The sequence below is a fragment of the Leucopleurus acutus genome, assembly GCF_964270905.1.
Source record: "Leucopleurus acutus genome assembly, chromosome: 7".
NCBI lineage: Eukaryota > Metazoa > Chordata > Mammalia > Artiodactyla > Delphinidae > Leucopleurus > Leucopleurus acutus.
Window position 1 is genome coordinate 42,501,229 of NC_139150.1, and position 17,938 is coordinate 42,519,166.

Below are 17,938 nucleotides of genomic sequence, written 5' to 3' on the forward strand. Positions count from 1 at the left end.
AGCCCTCTTTACAAAGAAGGAGTCTTTCCCATCGTAAAATGCAAAGTAGCCAGCCGTTTTCCATTCCTCACGTCCTCAACCCTCCTCGTCCGGCGGGTTACGAAGGGGCCGGGAGGATATTTATTTACCCTTCGCTCTCTCACTTCTCTTATTTAACTGAACCCAGGGGCAGCTGCTTCTGAGTGCAGCGCCAGCCGGCTCAGGCCCAGCTCCACCTTGCAGGCAGACTGCCGAGCTGACCAAGGGCTTTGGCCGAGCCGGCGCTGGGCTGCGGCGTCCGGGAAGCGGAAGAAGCCCGTCTAGGAAACCGCGGTGTGCGTCGTGCTGAGGCTGGCGCAAGAGGCTCAATTTCAGGTCGGCAGAGCTCAACCTCGCCGCCCGCGGGCTGCGTCGCGCTGCGGACGCTGGGCTCGGCTCCTCTCGCAGCTGGAAGGAGTTGAGGCTGCGAGTTGGCGAACCTCACTCACCTGTCGGAACCTGGCTCCGGACAGGGAGCTGGGCCTGGCGGCCCCTCGGCCCACCGTCTTCCCCGCGCCGGGACGCCACGGCCAGGGAGAAAGGTGTGGGGGCCGCTCCCCGAAACTCGAAACGCCTGGGCTCCGCGCCCCAGCTCCCTGCTCACCTCTTTCGCCCCCAGGCGCCCTCGGCTTGGCGTGCCCCGAAGGCCAGCTTGGGCAGACGCCAGGGCTGCGGGTTCGAGAAGCTCCGCCTCCTTCTGCCACTTAGAACCACGGGGGCCTCCAGGAACTTTTCCATTCGGTCTTAGGCGGCGATCACTGCTGAGGTTTTCAGAACTTTGTAGGAAAGGGCCAGCCAAGGACCTCTGCCTCCATCCCACGCCTTGCCTGCCACCTGCCTGGGACACCGCCAGGCCGGGAGTTCCCGCTCCCCACCGCCCCCGGCAGCGACGCCCCAACTTCTCACGAGCGGTCTGCGCTCCCTGTCACGCTCCTGTGCCAAGGTCCGCGCTGATCTTCCGGGGGCCGGCAACGCTGTCTCCCCCGGCTCGCCCTCCTCCTCCCCTGAGCGAGCTTGGGGCTGGGTGAGCCCAGAGCTGCGGTGCACTTGAGCTTTCCCAGAGCTCCAAATTCGCTCCCGCCCCGGAGCCGACCCTTCGAGGAGGGATTGAGCCCTAGTGGTCCCGGCCTTATACTCCGAAACTCGAGTCGGCCCCCCAGTCTTTTCCCACCGACCTCGGGTGCTGTCGCGGACCGTCTGGGAGAGCGGCCGGCGGAGCGTCCGGGCCCTGGAAACGGCGTAGCCCGTCGGGGATTGCGCGCACCATGGCCGGCTGCTGCTGCCTGTCCGCGGAGGAGAAGGAGTCGCAGCGCATCAGCGCCGAGATCGAGCGGCAGCTTCGCCGGGACAAGAAGGATGCGCGCCGCGAGCTCAAGCTGCTGCTGCTGGGTGAGTGGCTGCGTCTCCCAGACCCCTGAGCGCCGAGTGTTACCCTCCGGGCCGCTTCCCTCGCGTGCGACCCGCCTGGAGGACCTGGAGCCGAGCGGGGTGCAGCGCAGCTTCCTCCCCTCCCCAGGGGCTCGTGGATGGCAGCAAGTTGGGCCCAGTCCTTTGCACCTCCAGCTGGGCGGCATTCTAAGGCACCCCCTTTCTTACCTCCAAACTAGACCCCTGTCTGCTTTCCCCGTTGTGCTTTGCCTCTCTCCCTAAAGCCTCATCCACCCCACCCCTCGGTCCCCAGCGTCGTACAGCCTCTGCAGAACCGTATCTTGGATGTTGGGAGTCGGTGGTGGGGAGCTGCTTGATCCCCATCTTGGGTTCAGCGCTAGCTCTGCCCCCTGCGCTCTCAGGTCTAAACAAGCACGCGGGACCGAGAGCTTACGAAGTGTGGAACTGCCCTAAGTTCTTGGCATCACCGCGCAGTGATGCGAGCAGGTGATTTCTCCGTTTGAGAATTAAAAACGGAGGACGGAAAGTTGGCGAACTTTTCCTGACTGAGGAAAGGAAGGCACAGCAGATAGCGGGTCGGTCGTCGGGGTGAAGCCCAAGCCTTAACCACTGTCCCGCCTGCCTCCCGGGGGGTCCCTTTGGGGAGCCCTGTTTGCCGAAGGCCCACACCTGCCTAGCTCAGATCCGCTCAGCGTGTGCTCGTATGCTCGTTCCTAGGGTTGGGACTCCGCTGCCCCAGCCGCGCTGGCTAGTTCTTCGTCGGGTTATTTTGGCCTCCGCACAGGCCTAGGTGGGACGCCCACTTTCAAAACCGGAAAGAGAATGTTAAGGTTTGCCCCAGATATGCCATAGGGCAGGGTCCCTTCTCTTCTGACGTTATAGAACCCTGTTCAGTCCATTTGCTGTTTGAGGAATATTTACCTTTTCCTTCTTTCAGACCAGGGTAGCAGCTATCATATCTTTCTAGAGAGCTGCAGATATTTAACTTTTTCTTTCATCTCTTCCAGACAGGAATCCTCTCTTATACCAGTTTATTCATCTTTAAGGAGCCACCCTCCCAAAAAGCTTCAAGGAAAGAAAAGTCCATTTAGCTAGAAAAAAATAGAGAAGGCTTTTTGTCAGTTTTACCTTCAGACCTGGGCAAGGGAACCCCTGTGTAATTATTCCCTGGGTTTAGGAGGGCAGGGTCTGCCCTTCCCCAGGTTGTGCCCTTCCCCACTGGGCTAGTGTCTGCAGGTGGACCGGACTGTCCACCCAGAGTCCACACTGCCCACTGCACCCCAGACCCCCATTGAAATAGGGAATTCAAAGACCCCAAGCCTGCTCTGTGCAAGTAGGGGGAGCAGACCCCCTCCCTGAGGAGTGCCTAATGAGGCAGCTGGAGTTGTGGAAGAGCCTGGAAATGTGGGCTGAGGGCCTACAGGTGTGCCCAAGAGGCCTTCCCGGAGGAGAGATGGAGCCTGGGTGGGGAGGGCAAGGGATTCTGTCCATTGGCTGGGGCTGCCCTCTCACAGCTGGCCCAGAACTCTGAGGGGTCTGAGAATTCTAATTGTACCTGGCCTTCCAGATTGTTATAAAGCTGCATATGTCAAGGAAGGAGGATTCTGTGACAGTCTGCTAGAGGATAGCAATTTCGAGTAATTATGTGGGCCCTCATCGTCCTCTTGCCCCGGGCCCCCCAGAGGTTAGGGGCGGGCCTGGCTTTAGCTGCATACTTTTTCTTTTCAAGGACGGGCTGAACCCTCTATCATTGTGAAATACTCTGATCTGTGTCCGTGTGTGAAGTTCAGTGTCTGGAATATACCAGGAGCTTGACAAATGAAAATTCAACAGTAAGCTGAGCCACTCTGGTGATTCTTATCACCATTCAGGTGATAAGCCTGTTCCGAGTAAAAGGCTTGGATTTACTCACGCTCAGACTAGGGTAGGAATGTTTGTAGGTATGTTTTCCCTGGAAGTCATACTTAATCCAGGTGATTAGAATCCTTCTTTGTACCCGCCAGGCCCTTGTCCCTCTCAGCACTGCCTGACCTTCCAGGATCCCCCTTTTCATCGTGCCCAGCTGTGACTAGCACACAGGCTCAGTGCTAGTCACTCAGAAACTGTTAGAAAGTTTCCATACCACATGGAATTGTCTACAGTCCCACGGATAGACTTTGAAACCTCTGGTTACTCTGTAAGGGAGCCGGTCATACTTGCATTTCTTAAGATAGAGGAGGAGGAGGTGATGCCCAAGATAAAGGAATCACGGAATGCTGCTTTGTCTAAAGTCATGCAATTTAATAAAAAAAAAATAAAACACCTGAGTCTCTATAATGGGTGCATTAGATGATCTGCTGCCTGGATACCTCAGGTGAAAACTGTTTTGCAAATGGGAATTGAGGATCCTGTGTGGAGCATGGAATGACCTGAAAGGCCACCAACTCTTTGACAAGGAACCATGTTGTTGCAACTAAATGATTTGAGGATGTTTCCAAAGTGCATTCAGTGGGGCAGTATCCCGTTTGTGCTTAATAAAAGCATGGGTCAGTGTCCGCAGGGAAAGATAAAAATTGCTGTCTGTTTGGGGCTGGTATTCGCAAGATGTCAGCGTGGTGCTCTCTCAGTGGAAGGAAATGGGGGAAATAAAGGAGAAGGCTGAATTTAGTAGAAAGAAATTCCTTATCAGTTCTTCAGATAAAAGTAGGACAGAAGAGTTCTGATAAGAGCCCTGATGAGCACCACTCAGTATAGGAAGAAAGTGTGGACAATAGCAATTAAATGGGGAGAAATGTGATCTTTTATTGGTTCTTGGTGTGGAATGAGGCTTGGGAAAGTGTTGCTTGTTAATTGGGTTGAGGGTCGCCAGCAACTCTGATGGCTTAATTTTGGATGCAGACCCCATCTTGGAACTGTCTGGAACGAATGTGTACTGGGGAATTGGTATTTACCTTATGCTGGTATAGGGATTAAAAATGTAGGTTATGAGGCCTGACTGCCTGGGTTCAAGCCCTGCCTCTACCCTTTGTTAATTGTGGACTAACTTCTCTCGGCTCTGTCTGGCAGTGGTAAGTGGCAGCTAGCATTACACTGTTTTTGAGCATTTTTAGCCACCAGTGAGGTGTCATTTCCATTTTAGTTGACCAGTTGTAGGTCTCTAGCAGTTTGTGTAAGTTGTCCTGGTCGTGCTTTAACAAAAAAGTTTCACCTTGAGTTTGCCTTACTGTTTTCTGAACCTTAAGCTGACTTTAAAATCTTATTCTCCTTACACTAAAACGTTGAAAAATCTGAGTCCCCCAAAGTTTTATTGCATTGGTTATAACAAAATTCCGTTTTAGAACTCACTGTCATGTTCCTGGGCTGGAAGTCTATTAGAGGGAATGGCGTAGACAGTGTGGGTTTCTCGGTAGAAACTGACAGAATTTTCTTGCTTTGTGAGGCGAGGGAGCAAAATGGTGAACATGCACATGTTCCTTCCTCTTGGCTTTGTTCAATCCAGAGTGCCGGGCACTGCACCGGATTTGCGCAGTGGTTCCTGTGTCCCGCCCCCATCGCTTTTGGAGCACTTTCTTCTGGCATAACTACATGCCCCAGGCTCACCTCGTACCACTCTGCCCAGTCCAGGAATAAGACATTTCACTGCAGGGCCTTGATCGCTTTCAGTAGAGAACTGCACCCTTTCTTCTAAGATGTTTAAGCCACTTGAAACAAAGATATCAAGTCCCCTAATTCAAATCAAATCACTGGTATAGTATCTAAGCACCTGAAGAACCACATCTCTAAAGCACTGAGTCAGAGGATGAAAATTTTGAGGCTGTGCTGCTGTGAGCAGATTTAAAATGGAAAAATCTACCAGTGAAGTTTGACGAAAAACAATGTAAAAAGAAAAAGGGCTTAGCCCTCAAAGGTTTTCTTTTTCGTAAAAGATAAAAAAAAAAAAAAAAAAAGATGGCTTCTATTCTGTATCACCTTTTTATTTTCTTTTTTTCTGTGATACGTGAATCACAAGAGAAAAGTGTCCTTGTAAGAAGCCCCATGTGTGGCGTTGCAGGGAGGGAGATGGCTGGATTGAGAAGGCAGACAGAGAGGGGTGTCAGCAAGTCAATGTAGCCAAGCTATTGTGTTACTAAAGGCAGAGATTGAAATTCAGGCAAAAGAGGGACTTTATTGGAAGGATTCTTACCAGGGCATCTAATGAAATGAAAAGGATCAAATAGTAAAAAGCAGGAAAGCAAGTGCCAGGGCGTTCCTGGGGCCCTTCTCCATGGCCACCAACATGACTTGGCTCCGTCCCCTTTGGAGCTCTAGAGCCCCCTGGGCCTTTCTTGTCCCTGTCAGAGAGCCTGCGGCCCCGTGTGGGTGAGGGTGCGCTCCTGGATCAATCACTTTTGTCTGGGAGACACACAGCACAGACGTGGCTTCATCTAAATACAGGTGGCCTGAGGCCCGGCTCCCTGCAAGGGCAGCAGCCACTGCTGCAAACACTGCCCAAGGAGTCAGAAGCGTACCAGCCGAAATCCCAGGGCTCTGAAAGCGGAAAGCACGGCAGGACCTTCTGCAGAGCCCCGCTTTCATTGCAGCAGTTGGCTGCTGGGTAATTTAATGGCTTATCACATTGGGCGGGGTTCTTGGTTGCAGACCATTTAAGCCGAAGAATAATTTGTTGGCGGGGAAGCAGGAAGCTCATAGACTTGATAGGGATTGGAGAGCAGGCTAAGCCAAAGGGCAGGATCCAAGGTAGTCTTGACGTTGGGGTCAGACCAGACTGCCAAGCACACAGCCAGAGACGCGTCACCCCGAGCCGAGAGTCGCCGAGGCTGCCCTGGATGCTTACCTCCACGTGAGAGCCGCAAATGACTGTCTCCTGCTACTCTGTCACTTTTCAAAACCTCAGGCCATCTGATTGTGCCCATCTGCCAGAGAGCTGGGGGGAGAGGCAGGAAGGTATAGTGGTGAGAGCATGCTCCCTGGAGCCAGGCTTTGTGAGTGTAAAATCTAGGCAAGAAATCGTTCCCATTGTGCTGCTAACCCCCTGTCTGGGCTCGGTTACAAGGTCACTGATAGAAGTAGCATGCAGTTCCCAGAAAGGTATGGAGATAGGGCAGTCAACAACATGAAGTCCCTGCTGGTGCCCCTTCTCAGAGAGCAGGCACCGGATGTGTGGTCATACCTTAGAATCTTTTTTTTTTTTTAAATTTATTTATTTTTGTCTGCGTTGGGTCCTTGTTGCTGCGCACGGGCTTTCTCTAGTTGTGGTGAGCGGGGACCACTCCTCGCTGCAGTGCGTGGACTCTTCACCACTGCGGCCTCTCCCTTTGCAGAGCATGGGCTCTAGGCGTGCGGGCCTCAGCAGTTGTGGCTCACGGGCTCAGTAGTTGTGGTACACGGGCCTAGTTGCTCCGCGGCATGTGGGATCTTCCCGGACCAGGGCTCGAACCTGTGTCCCCCACATTGGCAGGCTGATTCTTAACCACTGCGCCACCAGGGAAGCCCCATAACTTAGAATCTTGAAGGGAACAGCACGTTAAGGCTCTGGAAACCTGAGTGTTTTGTTTTGTTTTGTTTTTGTTTTGGTGGAGGTAGCCCCTGAGTAGTGGGTATATGACCATGAGCAAGACATTCCCTTTTGAACCCTAGGATCCTCACCTGTAAAATGAAAGGCTTGGATCAGGTGACCTCTGAGGTCTTTTCCATTCTGTCATCAGATGGTTTATACCAGTGGTTCTCAAAGTGTGTTCCCAGGACCAGCAGTGTCAGCACTGGGAACTTGTTGGAAATACAAAGTCTCAGTCCCCATCATGTCCTTCTGAACCAAATTCTGGAGTGGGGCCCGCAGGCTGTATGTTAATAAGGCCTCCAGGTGACCCTGATATACATAAGTTGGAGAACCTGTTTTATAGCATTAGCCTGCAGCTCCGGACTGGCCAGCCTCTGCTTGCTGCCCTAGGCTCTAAGGCAGATATCCTTCTCTTTCAGCGGATATCTAGGAGGCCCCTGGGATCAACCTGCCTAGCGGATGCTCTGTTTCTTCAAGTTGAAGCAATCTTTCCCTCACCAACTTGATGAAGGGTCTTCAGAGTGTGAGCTGGGTAATCTGTAGCGACTGTTTAGCCTTTGTCCTCAGGTGCCGGGTTGCTGGGCAAAGAGGAAGAGCAGGCACGCATGTATGTACGTCTTACCTTGGCAAGAGTCCTTACAAAAGCAACAGTGTGCATTTGTGTGGACCCTTGCACTTTGATGTACAACTCCAAAAGTTGTGCTCCTATAAATTGCAATGGTTTTATGGCCAATAACCATTAAGTAGTTACCTTTCCAGTATGGACTAAGTGGTGCGGAGGAAACATATTTTAGCGTGAGCCACCATATATCAGTCTGCTCTTTGAAAGTTCACCCTCTGTGGAACATTGGCTGGTATTTCCATCCAAAGGGTAATATTCCTGGTTCTCAAGTTTTGTTTTCTTTCCTAAGTAACTGATACATTCTCATGTTTTGTACTTTTTTAATGAATGAGAGGAAAAGAGAACATTTATCTTTTATTATTTTGTCTGAAAGGCATCTTTTGTATGGTCAGTCAGTTGTCAGTGCCCCACAGATGATTAACTATGCCACTGCTGTCTTGAACCTGCCATGAATAACACCTTCATTTTGAGTAACTCATCCCCAGGATGCTTTTCTGTTGCTCAGCTACTATGTAATTGGGAAATATAAGCTAATTGTATTACTAAACAAAATGAGATAAATGAAGGTGATAAATCATTTGCAGAATCATCATCTAATGTCCCTAGTGGTCTAAATCCTATTTGTCCGAGTCAATGCCACTCAAAAAGTAGTTGTGGGTCCCGGGCCAGTGTGCATGTAAGACAAGTACAGAAATCAAGAATAAGCATCTAGAAACTTTTATAGCAATTTAACATTGCTGTGGCATCGGAGGGTATTTTTATTGTATTTCATTGATGTAACAGTCTGCAACTGAATGGGAAAAATTTAAAAACTGGTCCCTTACCACAGAGTTTGAGAAACACAAGTACAAACTTTTATGCGTGGGGTGGCAAAGGTCCAGAGGACTGGAGAGACTCAGCAGATGTCACAGGGCTTGTAGTCAGTAGCTAACTGACAGAAAGCCATAGTGAGGAGTCCAGTCTCTTAGTTGCCAGCCCATTCTTTCATTAAGTCACCGAGTCTTCATATTGAATTTCATTTCTAAGGCAACATCCATTCTAAGATATGCCATTGATTTGAAAACAGATTTTCATTTACTATACTGTAGGAAATATACACATCAATGCAAAGGCATCTTGACCTTGAGAATGTTAATTTGTGTGGCAATAAATCTTGAAATCAAGGATATAAGGTTATGTTTTTCTCTTTTTTTCCCTCTGATAGTACACATTTAAAATGAAGCAAAACTGCCCCAATTATTGACAAAGAATTCAATTTCGTACAACTGATTAAGTGCTGAAATTAGATTGGAAAAGAAGCCACTGTCATATTGCCATCAGCCCACTGAGTTCAAGTAATCTTATGCTATGAAACTCTAAAAAGAGTTGCTTCCTAGATTAGTGGGCCTTTTATATATAAAGAAGTTTAAGAAGAAAATTAGAGCAACAAAATGTTGTGAGAGCACCGATATATGCTACTGTTTGCTCCAGTGTCTGAATAATTGTGGATGGGCCACATTCAGGCAATTGGTTGAGTCTAGGAAGAGTTTCACATGAGACCTTGAGCTCTCTGGTGGCTTTGTTCACCACTGAACCCACAGTGTTGAGCACAGAGCCTAGCTTAAACACTGGTTGAATAAATATGTGTTTCTCTGTCTCTATAGTGGTTTCCATGAAATACCAGATGAGTAGTGTGAATTTCTTACAGGAGCTGGACGTCTCTGTTGTTTGGGGCACTGTAGGAACATTCATGGAAGGAAAACCTGGTTTGGGCCTTGAAGAAAGGAAAATTAGAATATTCCAGAATTGGTTTGTTTTTTACGTGTATAAGATCTGGGCTAATTACTCATTTTGAATGTGCTTATACCTGGATTAGTGGTGTCAGAATAAGAAAATTGAGCTCGGATCCTAGAAGTGAAATGATATTTGGCAAAATATATTCTTTGTACTTCTTTCCTAGTAATGGTACTTGATAAAATTTTGATATGTAAACATAACTGTAGTTGAGACATTTGCTAATTGTTCTTTGCTATTGCTTTATTCTGAGATAATTTGAAAAAAAATCATAGTTCATCTCGGTCTTTATGTAATTTTTGTAAACATCTAGTAGTTCTGTCTGTATTTAAGAGTTAGACTTCATGATTTTGGAGACCCATCTCACACTTAATTTTATGAATATGAAATTTGGAAGCTCTAAAAGAATCATTCATTACAATGACTTAAATCCTCTGAAGCTTAAGACCTAGTCTGATGTGTTAAGAGCCACACCATAACCTGACCAAATTTCATAGGAAAATGACCTCTTTCTGTGCAGCTGGCAGAAGTAAGCATCTGATATTGCACTAAGTGGGGATATTTGAAGTGGCAAGACATTATGTGCTTCACATATAAATATGTTGGTTTGTTGATATAAATCTTTGTAATTGGTGTTATTTAAAACAGTGGTCTTCAGATTTTGTAATTTTGAGTTTGTTTTTAAAAATTTGGGAAAGTAAACAAAATGGGACTATCCATTTGAAAAATTTACCAAGTGAGAATGTTAAAAATATTTTAGTGTATTCCTCTAAAAAGCAATTTAAAAGGTGATATTAGACACATTTAACAACTCCTTTCTTAACTTGTCCAAAATGGAACACATTGAACCAACCTGAAGGGTCTTCACTTTACCTCTCCCTGATTCATGCGTTTCCACCTATCTTTCTTATCTCAACAAATGGTACCCCTGACCACCCGTGTGCTCAAACCAGAATCCAGAGAGTCTTTCTTGATCTTTCTTCTACTACACCTAACACTAGAAATGGAATAATAATAATAAAACATTAACATGTGTACATCCCATCATCATTCTGGGCACTTGAAATGAATGATCTCATTTATTTCTCTCTGTGCTTGGAGGTGCAGTGACTATTGTCCTCCCCATTCTACAGATGAGGAAACTGAGGCTCCAAAGCAAGGTTCACCAGCCAGGGTAGAACCAGGGTTCGAACCCAGAGAGTCTGACTCCAGAGCCCTGGTTCTGAATCATGGTCCTGTTTCTGTCTCCCAGAACCAACATCTCACCCAAATGTACTTCAAGAGGCCAAATCTCCACTGTGCCCACTTCTTGCCATTGTATTTGCCCCAACTCTTGTCTGGATTACTTCATCCTCTACTGCTCCCTAGCCCTGAGTCCTTTCTCCATGCTGCAGCCAGAGTGACCTTTTAAAAATGTAAATTGGATTCTTGTTTTCCCGCTCAAAACCTTTCTTTGTCTTCCCATTGCCTTTGGACGCAAATCTAAAATCTGTGCGCGGCCCGTGAGACCTTCTACCCATCCCCTGCCACCCCTCTGCCATTATTCCCTGGGATCATTCACTTCTGGCTGTAGAGCCTCCTTTTAGGACCTTTAGTGGGCCAAATGCTTCCTTTTTAGATGTCTGCACATGCCAATCATCTGCCTTCAACATGAGTCCTTACTAGTCTTCTAGCTAACTGCTACTCATTTTCAGAAGGCATCTTAAATATCCCTTCCTCCTGGAAGCCTTCACTGACTCCCTGATCCAGAATAAGTTCCCCCAGAGTATTCTCCCGTAGCCCATTCTATATTTCTTTTTTAAAATGGTAGTCACCATGGTTTGAAACTCTGTTTCTAATATGGTTCTTTTCATCTTCCCCGCTAGACTCTATATCTGCTGAGTGTAGGGATTATTAGAACCAGTGAGTCCTCAAGATCTTGTATAGTGCCTGGTTCTTCCAGAAACGTCTGCTGAATGAAAAAATGTATTGCCATTTAGTATCAATATAATTGCATAAATGAAAGGATATTTTAACTTCAAATAGTGGAAAGGGCTTATTCTTAATAGACGATACTTTAAATTGGATAAATAAATATTTATGACTCACTATTTGTTCATATTAAACTTTCACTTTTGGACTGATGAAAACTTCGTTACATACTGACATTGGATTGTGGGCCGATGTTCTGGAACCAAGGATTTATTGCATGCGTCTTATTTGTTTCCTAAGTTTTCATATTTTCTTATGCACAAAAGTGAAAATTTAAGTTAAAAAAGTTTTAACTTAAAGAGTGGCATATTTGTAGCAAAGACTGCTAGCAGTCTCCTGCATATCTTCTTTTCTCCTTCTGTAGTGAGGTAATATCTTGACACATGACCCGGAGGTAAAGACTGTATTTCTCAGTTTGCCTGCTGCTGGTGTGGTCATTTGAGTAAGTTCATAGCCCATGGGATATAAACTGTAGTCATATAGGCGATTTCTGAGTTGTGACCTTAAAAGGAAAGGGGCCTCCTTCCCTTCTAGAGAAGAATGCTGATTTGGTGGTAGCAGTTAGAGCAACCATCTTTTCCCCATGAGATGGAAGTTGGGTGTTGAGGATGAAAAAGCAACACGGTAGAAAAGGCCTGTATCCCTGATACTATGAAGGTGCCATACTAGCCCTGAGCTAGGAACGATGGGACGCTTTTTCAATAGCAGCTAAACTGGTATCCTAGCTAATAAAATATTATACACTCTGTTTTTTTTTTTTAAAGAAGATGTTGGGGGTAGGAGTTTATTAATTAATTAATTTATTTTTGCTGTGTTGGGTCTTCATTTCTGTGCGAGGGCTTACTCTAGTTGTGCAAGTGCGGGCCACCCTTCATCGCGGTGCGCGGGCCTCTCACTATCACTGCCTCTCTTGTTGCGGAGCACAGGCTCCAGACGCGCAGGCTCAGTAGTTGTGGCTCACGGGCCTAGTTGCTCCACGGCATGTGGGATCCTCCCAGACCAGGGCTCGAACCCATGTCCCCTGCATTAGCAGACAGATTCTCAACCACTGCACCACCAGGGAAGCCCCATACATTCTGTTTTGCACTCAGCTTTTAAATTCCCGATATATCTGGGGGTTCTTTCCCAATCATATGCAATTCTAAGGCAGAAAATTCAGAATGTAATATGTTTGTGGGAGGGGTGTCTAATATCCAACATGATGAGGATCTTGGCTGGAATTCGATACCATATCTGGGTCTCTCATTCTCCGGACATTCTAGTGATATATGACATACTTGTATTTTCTGCAGTTGACTTTTCAGATATTTGATAGGAGCTTTTTTTTTTGCGAGCAAATAAACATTTGAAGCTGCTTGTTTTACTTGATATTGAGTTTGTCAAGGTTGAGAAATATGAAAGCCTAGTTTTCCTAAGCCTTTAATGTCCATTTTAATTTTTAAAAACCTCATAATTTTTTAATAAAAATAACTATGCCTTTCACTTAATTCTTTGATTAGTTTTTAATTTACTACTAAGTTAACTCTACTTATTAATCCGGTGAAGTAAATAATTAAATTTCTCTTAAACACTTAAAAACCTATTAACACATTTGAAAAACCTGAGTGTCCTCAAATATATCAACGCACTGACAAAGCTGGCAAGAAAAAGCTAAGCATTTAAGTGACTCCAGTGATCTCATAAACCTAAAGTTATAGATTAAATTAATCTTATTCTTTTAAACAGTCAAATACTGTTTCTAAATGTAATAAAATACTATTCCTAAGTGTAATCAAATCAAATAATCATCTATACTATTAACTCCTGTAAATTAATCACAACTCTAATATTCAGATTACTTTGTATCAGATTAAATGCTTTAAATGATAGCATCAAAAAAATTCAGTGCTGCTCATGACTACTATACCTGTTCTTAAATTTAACTTGAGTATTATTACTGTATATTTGATTTGTTTCTTTTTTTTTCTCTTTTTTAATATATTTATTTTATTTTTGGCTGCCTTGGGTCTTCGCTGCTGTTCGTGGGCTTTTCTCCGGTTGCGGTGAGCAGGGGCTACCCTTTGTTGTGGTGCGCAGGCCTCTCATTGCAGTGGCCTCCCTTGTTGGGGAGCACAGGCTCCAGGCACGCGGGCTTCAGTAATTGTGGCATGGGGGCTCTAGAGCACAGGCTCAGTAGCTCAACGGTTGCGGCGCACGGGCTTAGCTGCTCTGCCTCACGTGGAATCCTCCCGGACCAGGGCCCGAACCTGTGTCCCCTGCATTGGCAGGCAGATTTTTAACCACTGTGCCACCAGGGAAGCCCTTGATTTGTTTCTTATTCCTTCACCTTTTGTGGCTTGCAAAGTTCAACCCAACCAAGAAGATTTACAGTCTCAGCCTAAAAATCAGGACAGTTTTTCAAGGCCATACATTTTCTTGAAAGCGTCACATATTCCTTTATTCCAATTTTTACCATTAAAAAAAAAACCCTTTTATCAACTCACTTTAACTGATTGCATTCTGTATCCACTGCCACCTGCAGTGGCAACTAGTTTCTTCACTACCTAATTTGTGTTGAGATTCTGCACTTTATAAGCTCTTCTATCTGTCTTGTGACCATCATTTCTGATTCCTTTACTGTCACTGAACTTTTAAAAAAAATTAATTAGTTTATTTATTTTGCTGTATTGGGTCTTTGTTGCGGCATGTGGGATCTTTCATTTCTGCTCGGGGCTCTTCGTTGCAATGTGCTGACTTCTCTCTAGTTGTGGCGTGTGGGTTTTCTCTTCTCTAGTTGTGGCGCGCAGGCTGCAGGGCGTGTGGACTCTAGTTTGCGACATGTGGGCTCTCTATTTGAGGTGCGCGGGCTTAGCTGCCCCACAGCATGTGGGATCTTAGTTCCCCCACCAGGGATCGAACCTGCATCCCCTGCATTGGAAGGCAGATTCTTTACCACTGGACCACCAGGGAAGTCCCTACTGTCACTGAACTTTAAAGAAGAAAAACTGAGATCTCAGATTCAAGAGATGAGAGCTATCAGGTTGTTTCTTAAAGCTTGTCTATATTCTGCTTTTGATATTCTGTGTTTGAACATATCTTATCAGTCTAATATTGTTTATATGTTTCTTTCCTTTCAATGGAAACATTAAGCTATTTAAGAATGAGTTAATTCACCCTATTTCATCCTGTTCTTTAAATATAAAGCCCTTGTCACAAACCATAAGCCTACCCAAAACTCTATCAACTGTAAGCCTTCAAAGCAAGTGTTTGGGTTTAAATGCTTCTTCTTGGTCTAAAAGTTGACTGAATCACCCCCTTTAATATCTTCTTTCTGCCTTTGTATTTGTCACTGTGGAATTGCAGACTGACTACAGATAGCTGATGGGTGAGGAACCTGCTGGAACTTTCCCTGACCATTTTCAAATTACCGTTCATTTAGGGTAATGAGGAAGTCTTTCTGCCTTGCCTCAGTTAATTTGTGTCTGTGTTTGAGGATAGACTGGTGGAAGAAATGTGAAGGAGGCTTTGGTTTATTTGACATAAGCTCATCAGAATAGGATTGGACACTAAAGGTAGTGACTATCAATTAGGCATGGCCCCAATGAAGCCAATTTGTGTGTACACATACACATACACACACAAATACACACATAACACCACCACCACAACTACCACCAGAGAATTTGCATTTACAAGGCAATTTGAATTCGCCCTTAGGAGAATTAAACCAATTTTATCTGCAATGTAATTATATCTTGGTGCAAACCAGAAAACGGCAAAACTTATTATCCAACAAAAGTATATTCATTTGTTTAAAGTGTTCATTTTGAGCATCTAAAATTTCTGGTTAAAGTCACCTTGCTCTTTAAGGAGAATCATACTGGTCAAAACAGAAAGGGTTTTGTTTTTAATTATTATGATTCACAAAACTCAAAGAATACCTTAATTTATATTATGACATCTGGTAGGGCAATAATTAGAAATATTATTTCTGATTTGTATTTTTTCCAAAATTGTAAACAGTTCCTTATTTCATCTGATAATCACCTGTTTAATGAATTGCTTTTCCCTTTAATACTTTTCACCTTTCGACTACCTGAAAAAGCTGGTTGTTGTCTAAATGCTTGTGGATGAATTGCCAGAAATCTTTGGTGTAGGTCCCAGAATGGCTTCTATTTTGCAATGTGACCTTGGGCAAGTCATAAAGGCGTAGAGGCTCCTCAATAGTAAAATGAAGAGGCTGGATTCAGCAGCTCTGAGTTCCTGTGGTGACTCTTCAGCCATAGTGGAAGTGTTACCTTGATCACTCGGGGCAGAAACTGTGTGTGTGTGTGTGTGTGTGTGTGTGTGTGTGTGTGTGTGTGTGTGTGTGTGTGTTTAGTGCCTGCCTCCAGCATAACAGAGGAAATAGTAGCTGGTTGCTGTTTGCCTGGGTGACAAGTGACAGAAATAGAATTCTTCATATTCCTTTGTTCTCTGTGTTTGTATTTTCAAGTAACATGAGACTTTACATATGCGTTAATCTCAGGATATCAGAACAGGTTTGTCAGGGACAGAAATGTATTGAATTGGTAATCTAACTGGAACTTCTGATTGTAGAAATATCTGTTGATGTAAAAATGACTCCTGGGGGGTGGGTAGGTGAAATGGGTCCAAAGGTATAAACTTCCAGGCATAAGATAAATAAGTCATGGGGATGTAGTGTACAAAATAAATAAACAAATAAGTAATTAAAATGACTCCTGAACTAACACTATTTGTCATTAGCCAAAAACTTTCTAGCCTTCAATTTACTATAAAGCATATGAACATTTAATAATAATAATGGCAGTAAACTTATATAACACTGTTTATATGTCAAAAATGATTATAAGGGTTTTATATCTATGAATTCATTTCATCCTTACAAGTTATTGAAGCATGCAGTATACTTTGTCCATTTTACTGATGAGGAAACTGAGGGTAAAGAATGATTAAATGAGTTTCCCAAAGTCACTCACTACTAGATGTGAAGCTGGGATTTGATTGACCAGGCAGTTTGATTCCAGGGCCATTTCTTATGGCTCTTCTCTTCTCCTGAATCACCCTAAAGAATCACCTGAAGAATCACTGTAGGACACCCATGGTTGGATTAGGCAGTGGAAGGAAGTCCGAGTGGAGGCAGAGGTCTGGCACGCGATTCTGGGTCTTCCATTACAGTGCAGTAATGTACTTGCTTTGCAAAGCAAGTGCAACTTGCTTTGGGCAAGTCATCTAATCTCGCCAGTGGTCTGTAATGGAATAGAATGTGAATTGCAAATGTGAGCCACACATGTATCAATAATTTACAATTTTCAAGTAGTCACTTTTTTTAAAAGTAAAAAGAAACAGGCAAAATTAATTTTACTAATATATATGTATTATATATATATATAATTTTTTTCGTTTAATATGCCAAAATATAGTCATTCAACATGTAGCCGATAAAATGTATCAGTAAGATATATTCTTTTTTTTTCCATATTAAATCTTTGAAACCTGGTGTATATTTTACACTTACAGCACATCTCAGTTCGGATTATCCACACATTGTGTTCAATGACCCCATATGGCTAGTGGCTACCATATGGGGTCATTGAACGGTTAATATGTGGATAATATTGGACAGCACAGCTCTGAACCCTTGGGAGCTCCTGTAAAATGAGACCATGGTGATGGATGATCACTAAAACCTCAGCTCTGAAATTCTAGGAATCTATGATCAGAAACACCTGTACCACTTAAGCTGCTTACCGTGAGATGACTTGTTTCTTCCCTGCTTAAGTAGCATGGAGAATGCATTCTAAGATAGAGAATTTTTTTCACTGTTGAATTCTTAAGACTCACAAAGGCAGTATAATGTCAAGATAGCATGTACATACCAAAGAAGGATTTTCAGAAAGTAACTGTGCTTTAGTGGGTAAAAAAAATAATAAAAGTCAATTATTGATATTTTCGCCACAAATGTCTGGAAGCTTGCTGTCAACCAGGTCCTGTTCCAGGCCTCTGGGACTGAGAAGAGAACAATTTGAAGCCTCTTCTCTCTTGGTGCTTACACTGTAGTGAGACAATAAATAGATACGTGGGACGATTTTAAGTTAGGCAAGTACCATGAAGAAAAATAAAGCAGAATAAGGGGTTAGAGAGTGGAGACCTGGGGGATCAGTGGGTCTAGTTTTGAAAGGAAGACTTCTCTGAGGAGGTGACTGTTGAGGGGAGATTGGGTTGAGAGATGGGACAATCTGGATGAAGACCCAGAGAACAGGGACCAGGGAGTGACAGAGTGTTCTAGGCGGGGAGACAGCCTGAGGTGGAAATGGGCTCAGTGGGTTTGAGGAAGAGCTGAAGGCATTGAGTTGAGTGAGAGAGAGGATGACAGGAAGCATGGTTGGGAAGCAGCATTTTGGATTTCAACTTAAGTGCTGTGAGAGGCCAAGGGAGAGCAGTGATTAGCAGAGAGAGAGGTGATTTGATTGTCTTTTTAAAAAGAACACTTGGACTTCCGGACAGAGAGTAGACTATTTGGTAAGAGTAGAAGCAGGAGGACCAATCAGGAATCTATGGAATTGTTGAGGTGATCTGTCATGGTGACTTGCCTGGCATAGGAATGATGGAGGTTGACTGAATTGGTT

General features: G+C 44.8%; 1 protein-coding gene across 1 annotated transcript in view; it reads left to right on the plus strand.

Annotated features, from left to right (window-relative positions):
• Nucleotides 1-205: 205 nt before the first annotated feature.
• GNA14 (G protein subunit alpha 14) overlaps nucleotides 206-17,938 on the plus strand; it is a 195,023-nt gene continuing 177,290 nt past the window's right edge. The window contains exon 1 of the mRNA XM_082843254.1: nucleotides 206-1,407. Within this exon, the coding sequence (XP_082699380.1) occupies nucleotides 1,284-1,407 (124 nt within the window). The 5' untranslated portion in view covers nucleotides 206-1,283. The remainder of the gene's footprint in view (nucleotides 1,408-17,938) is intronic.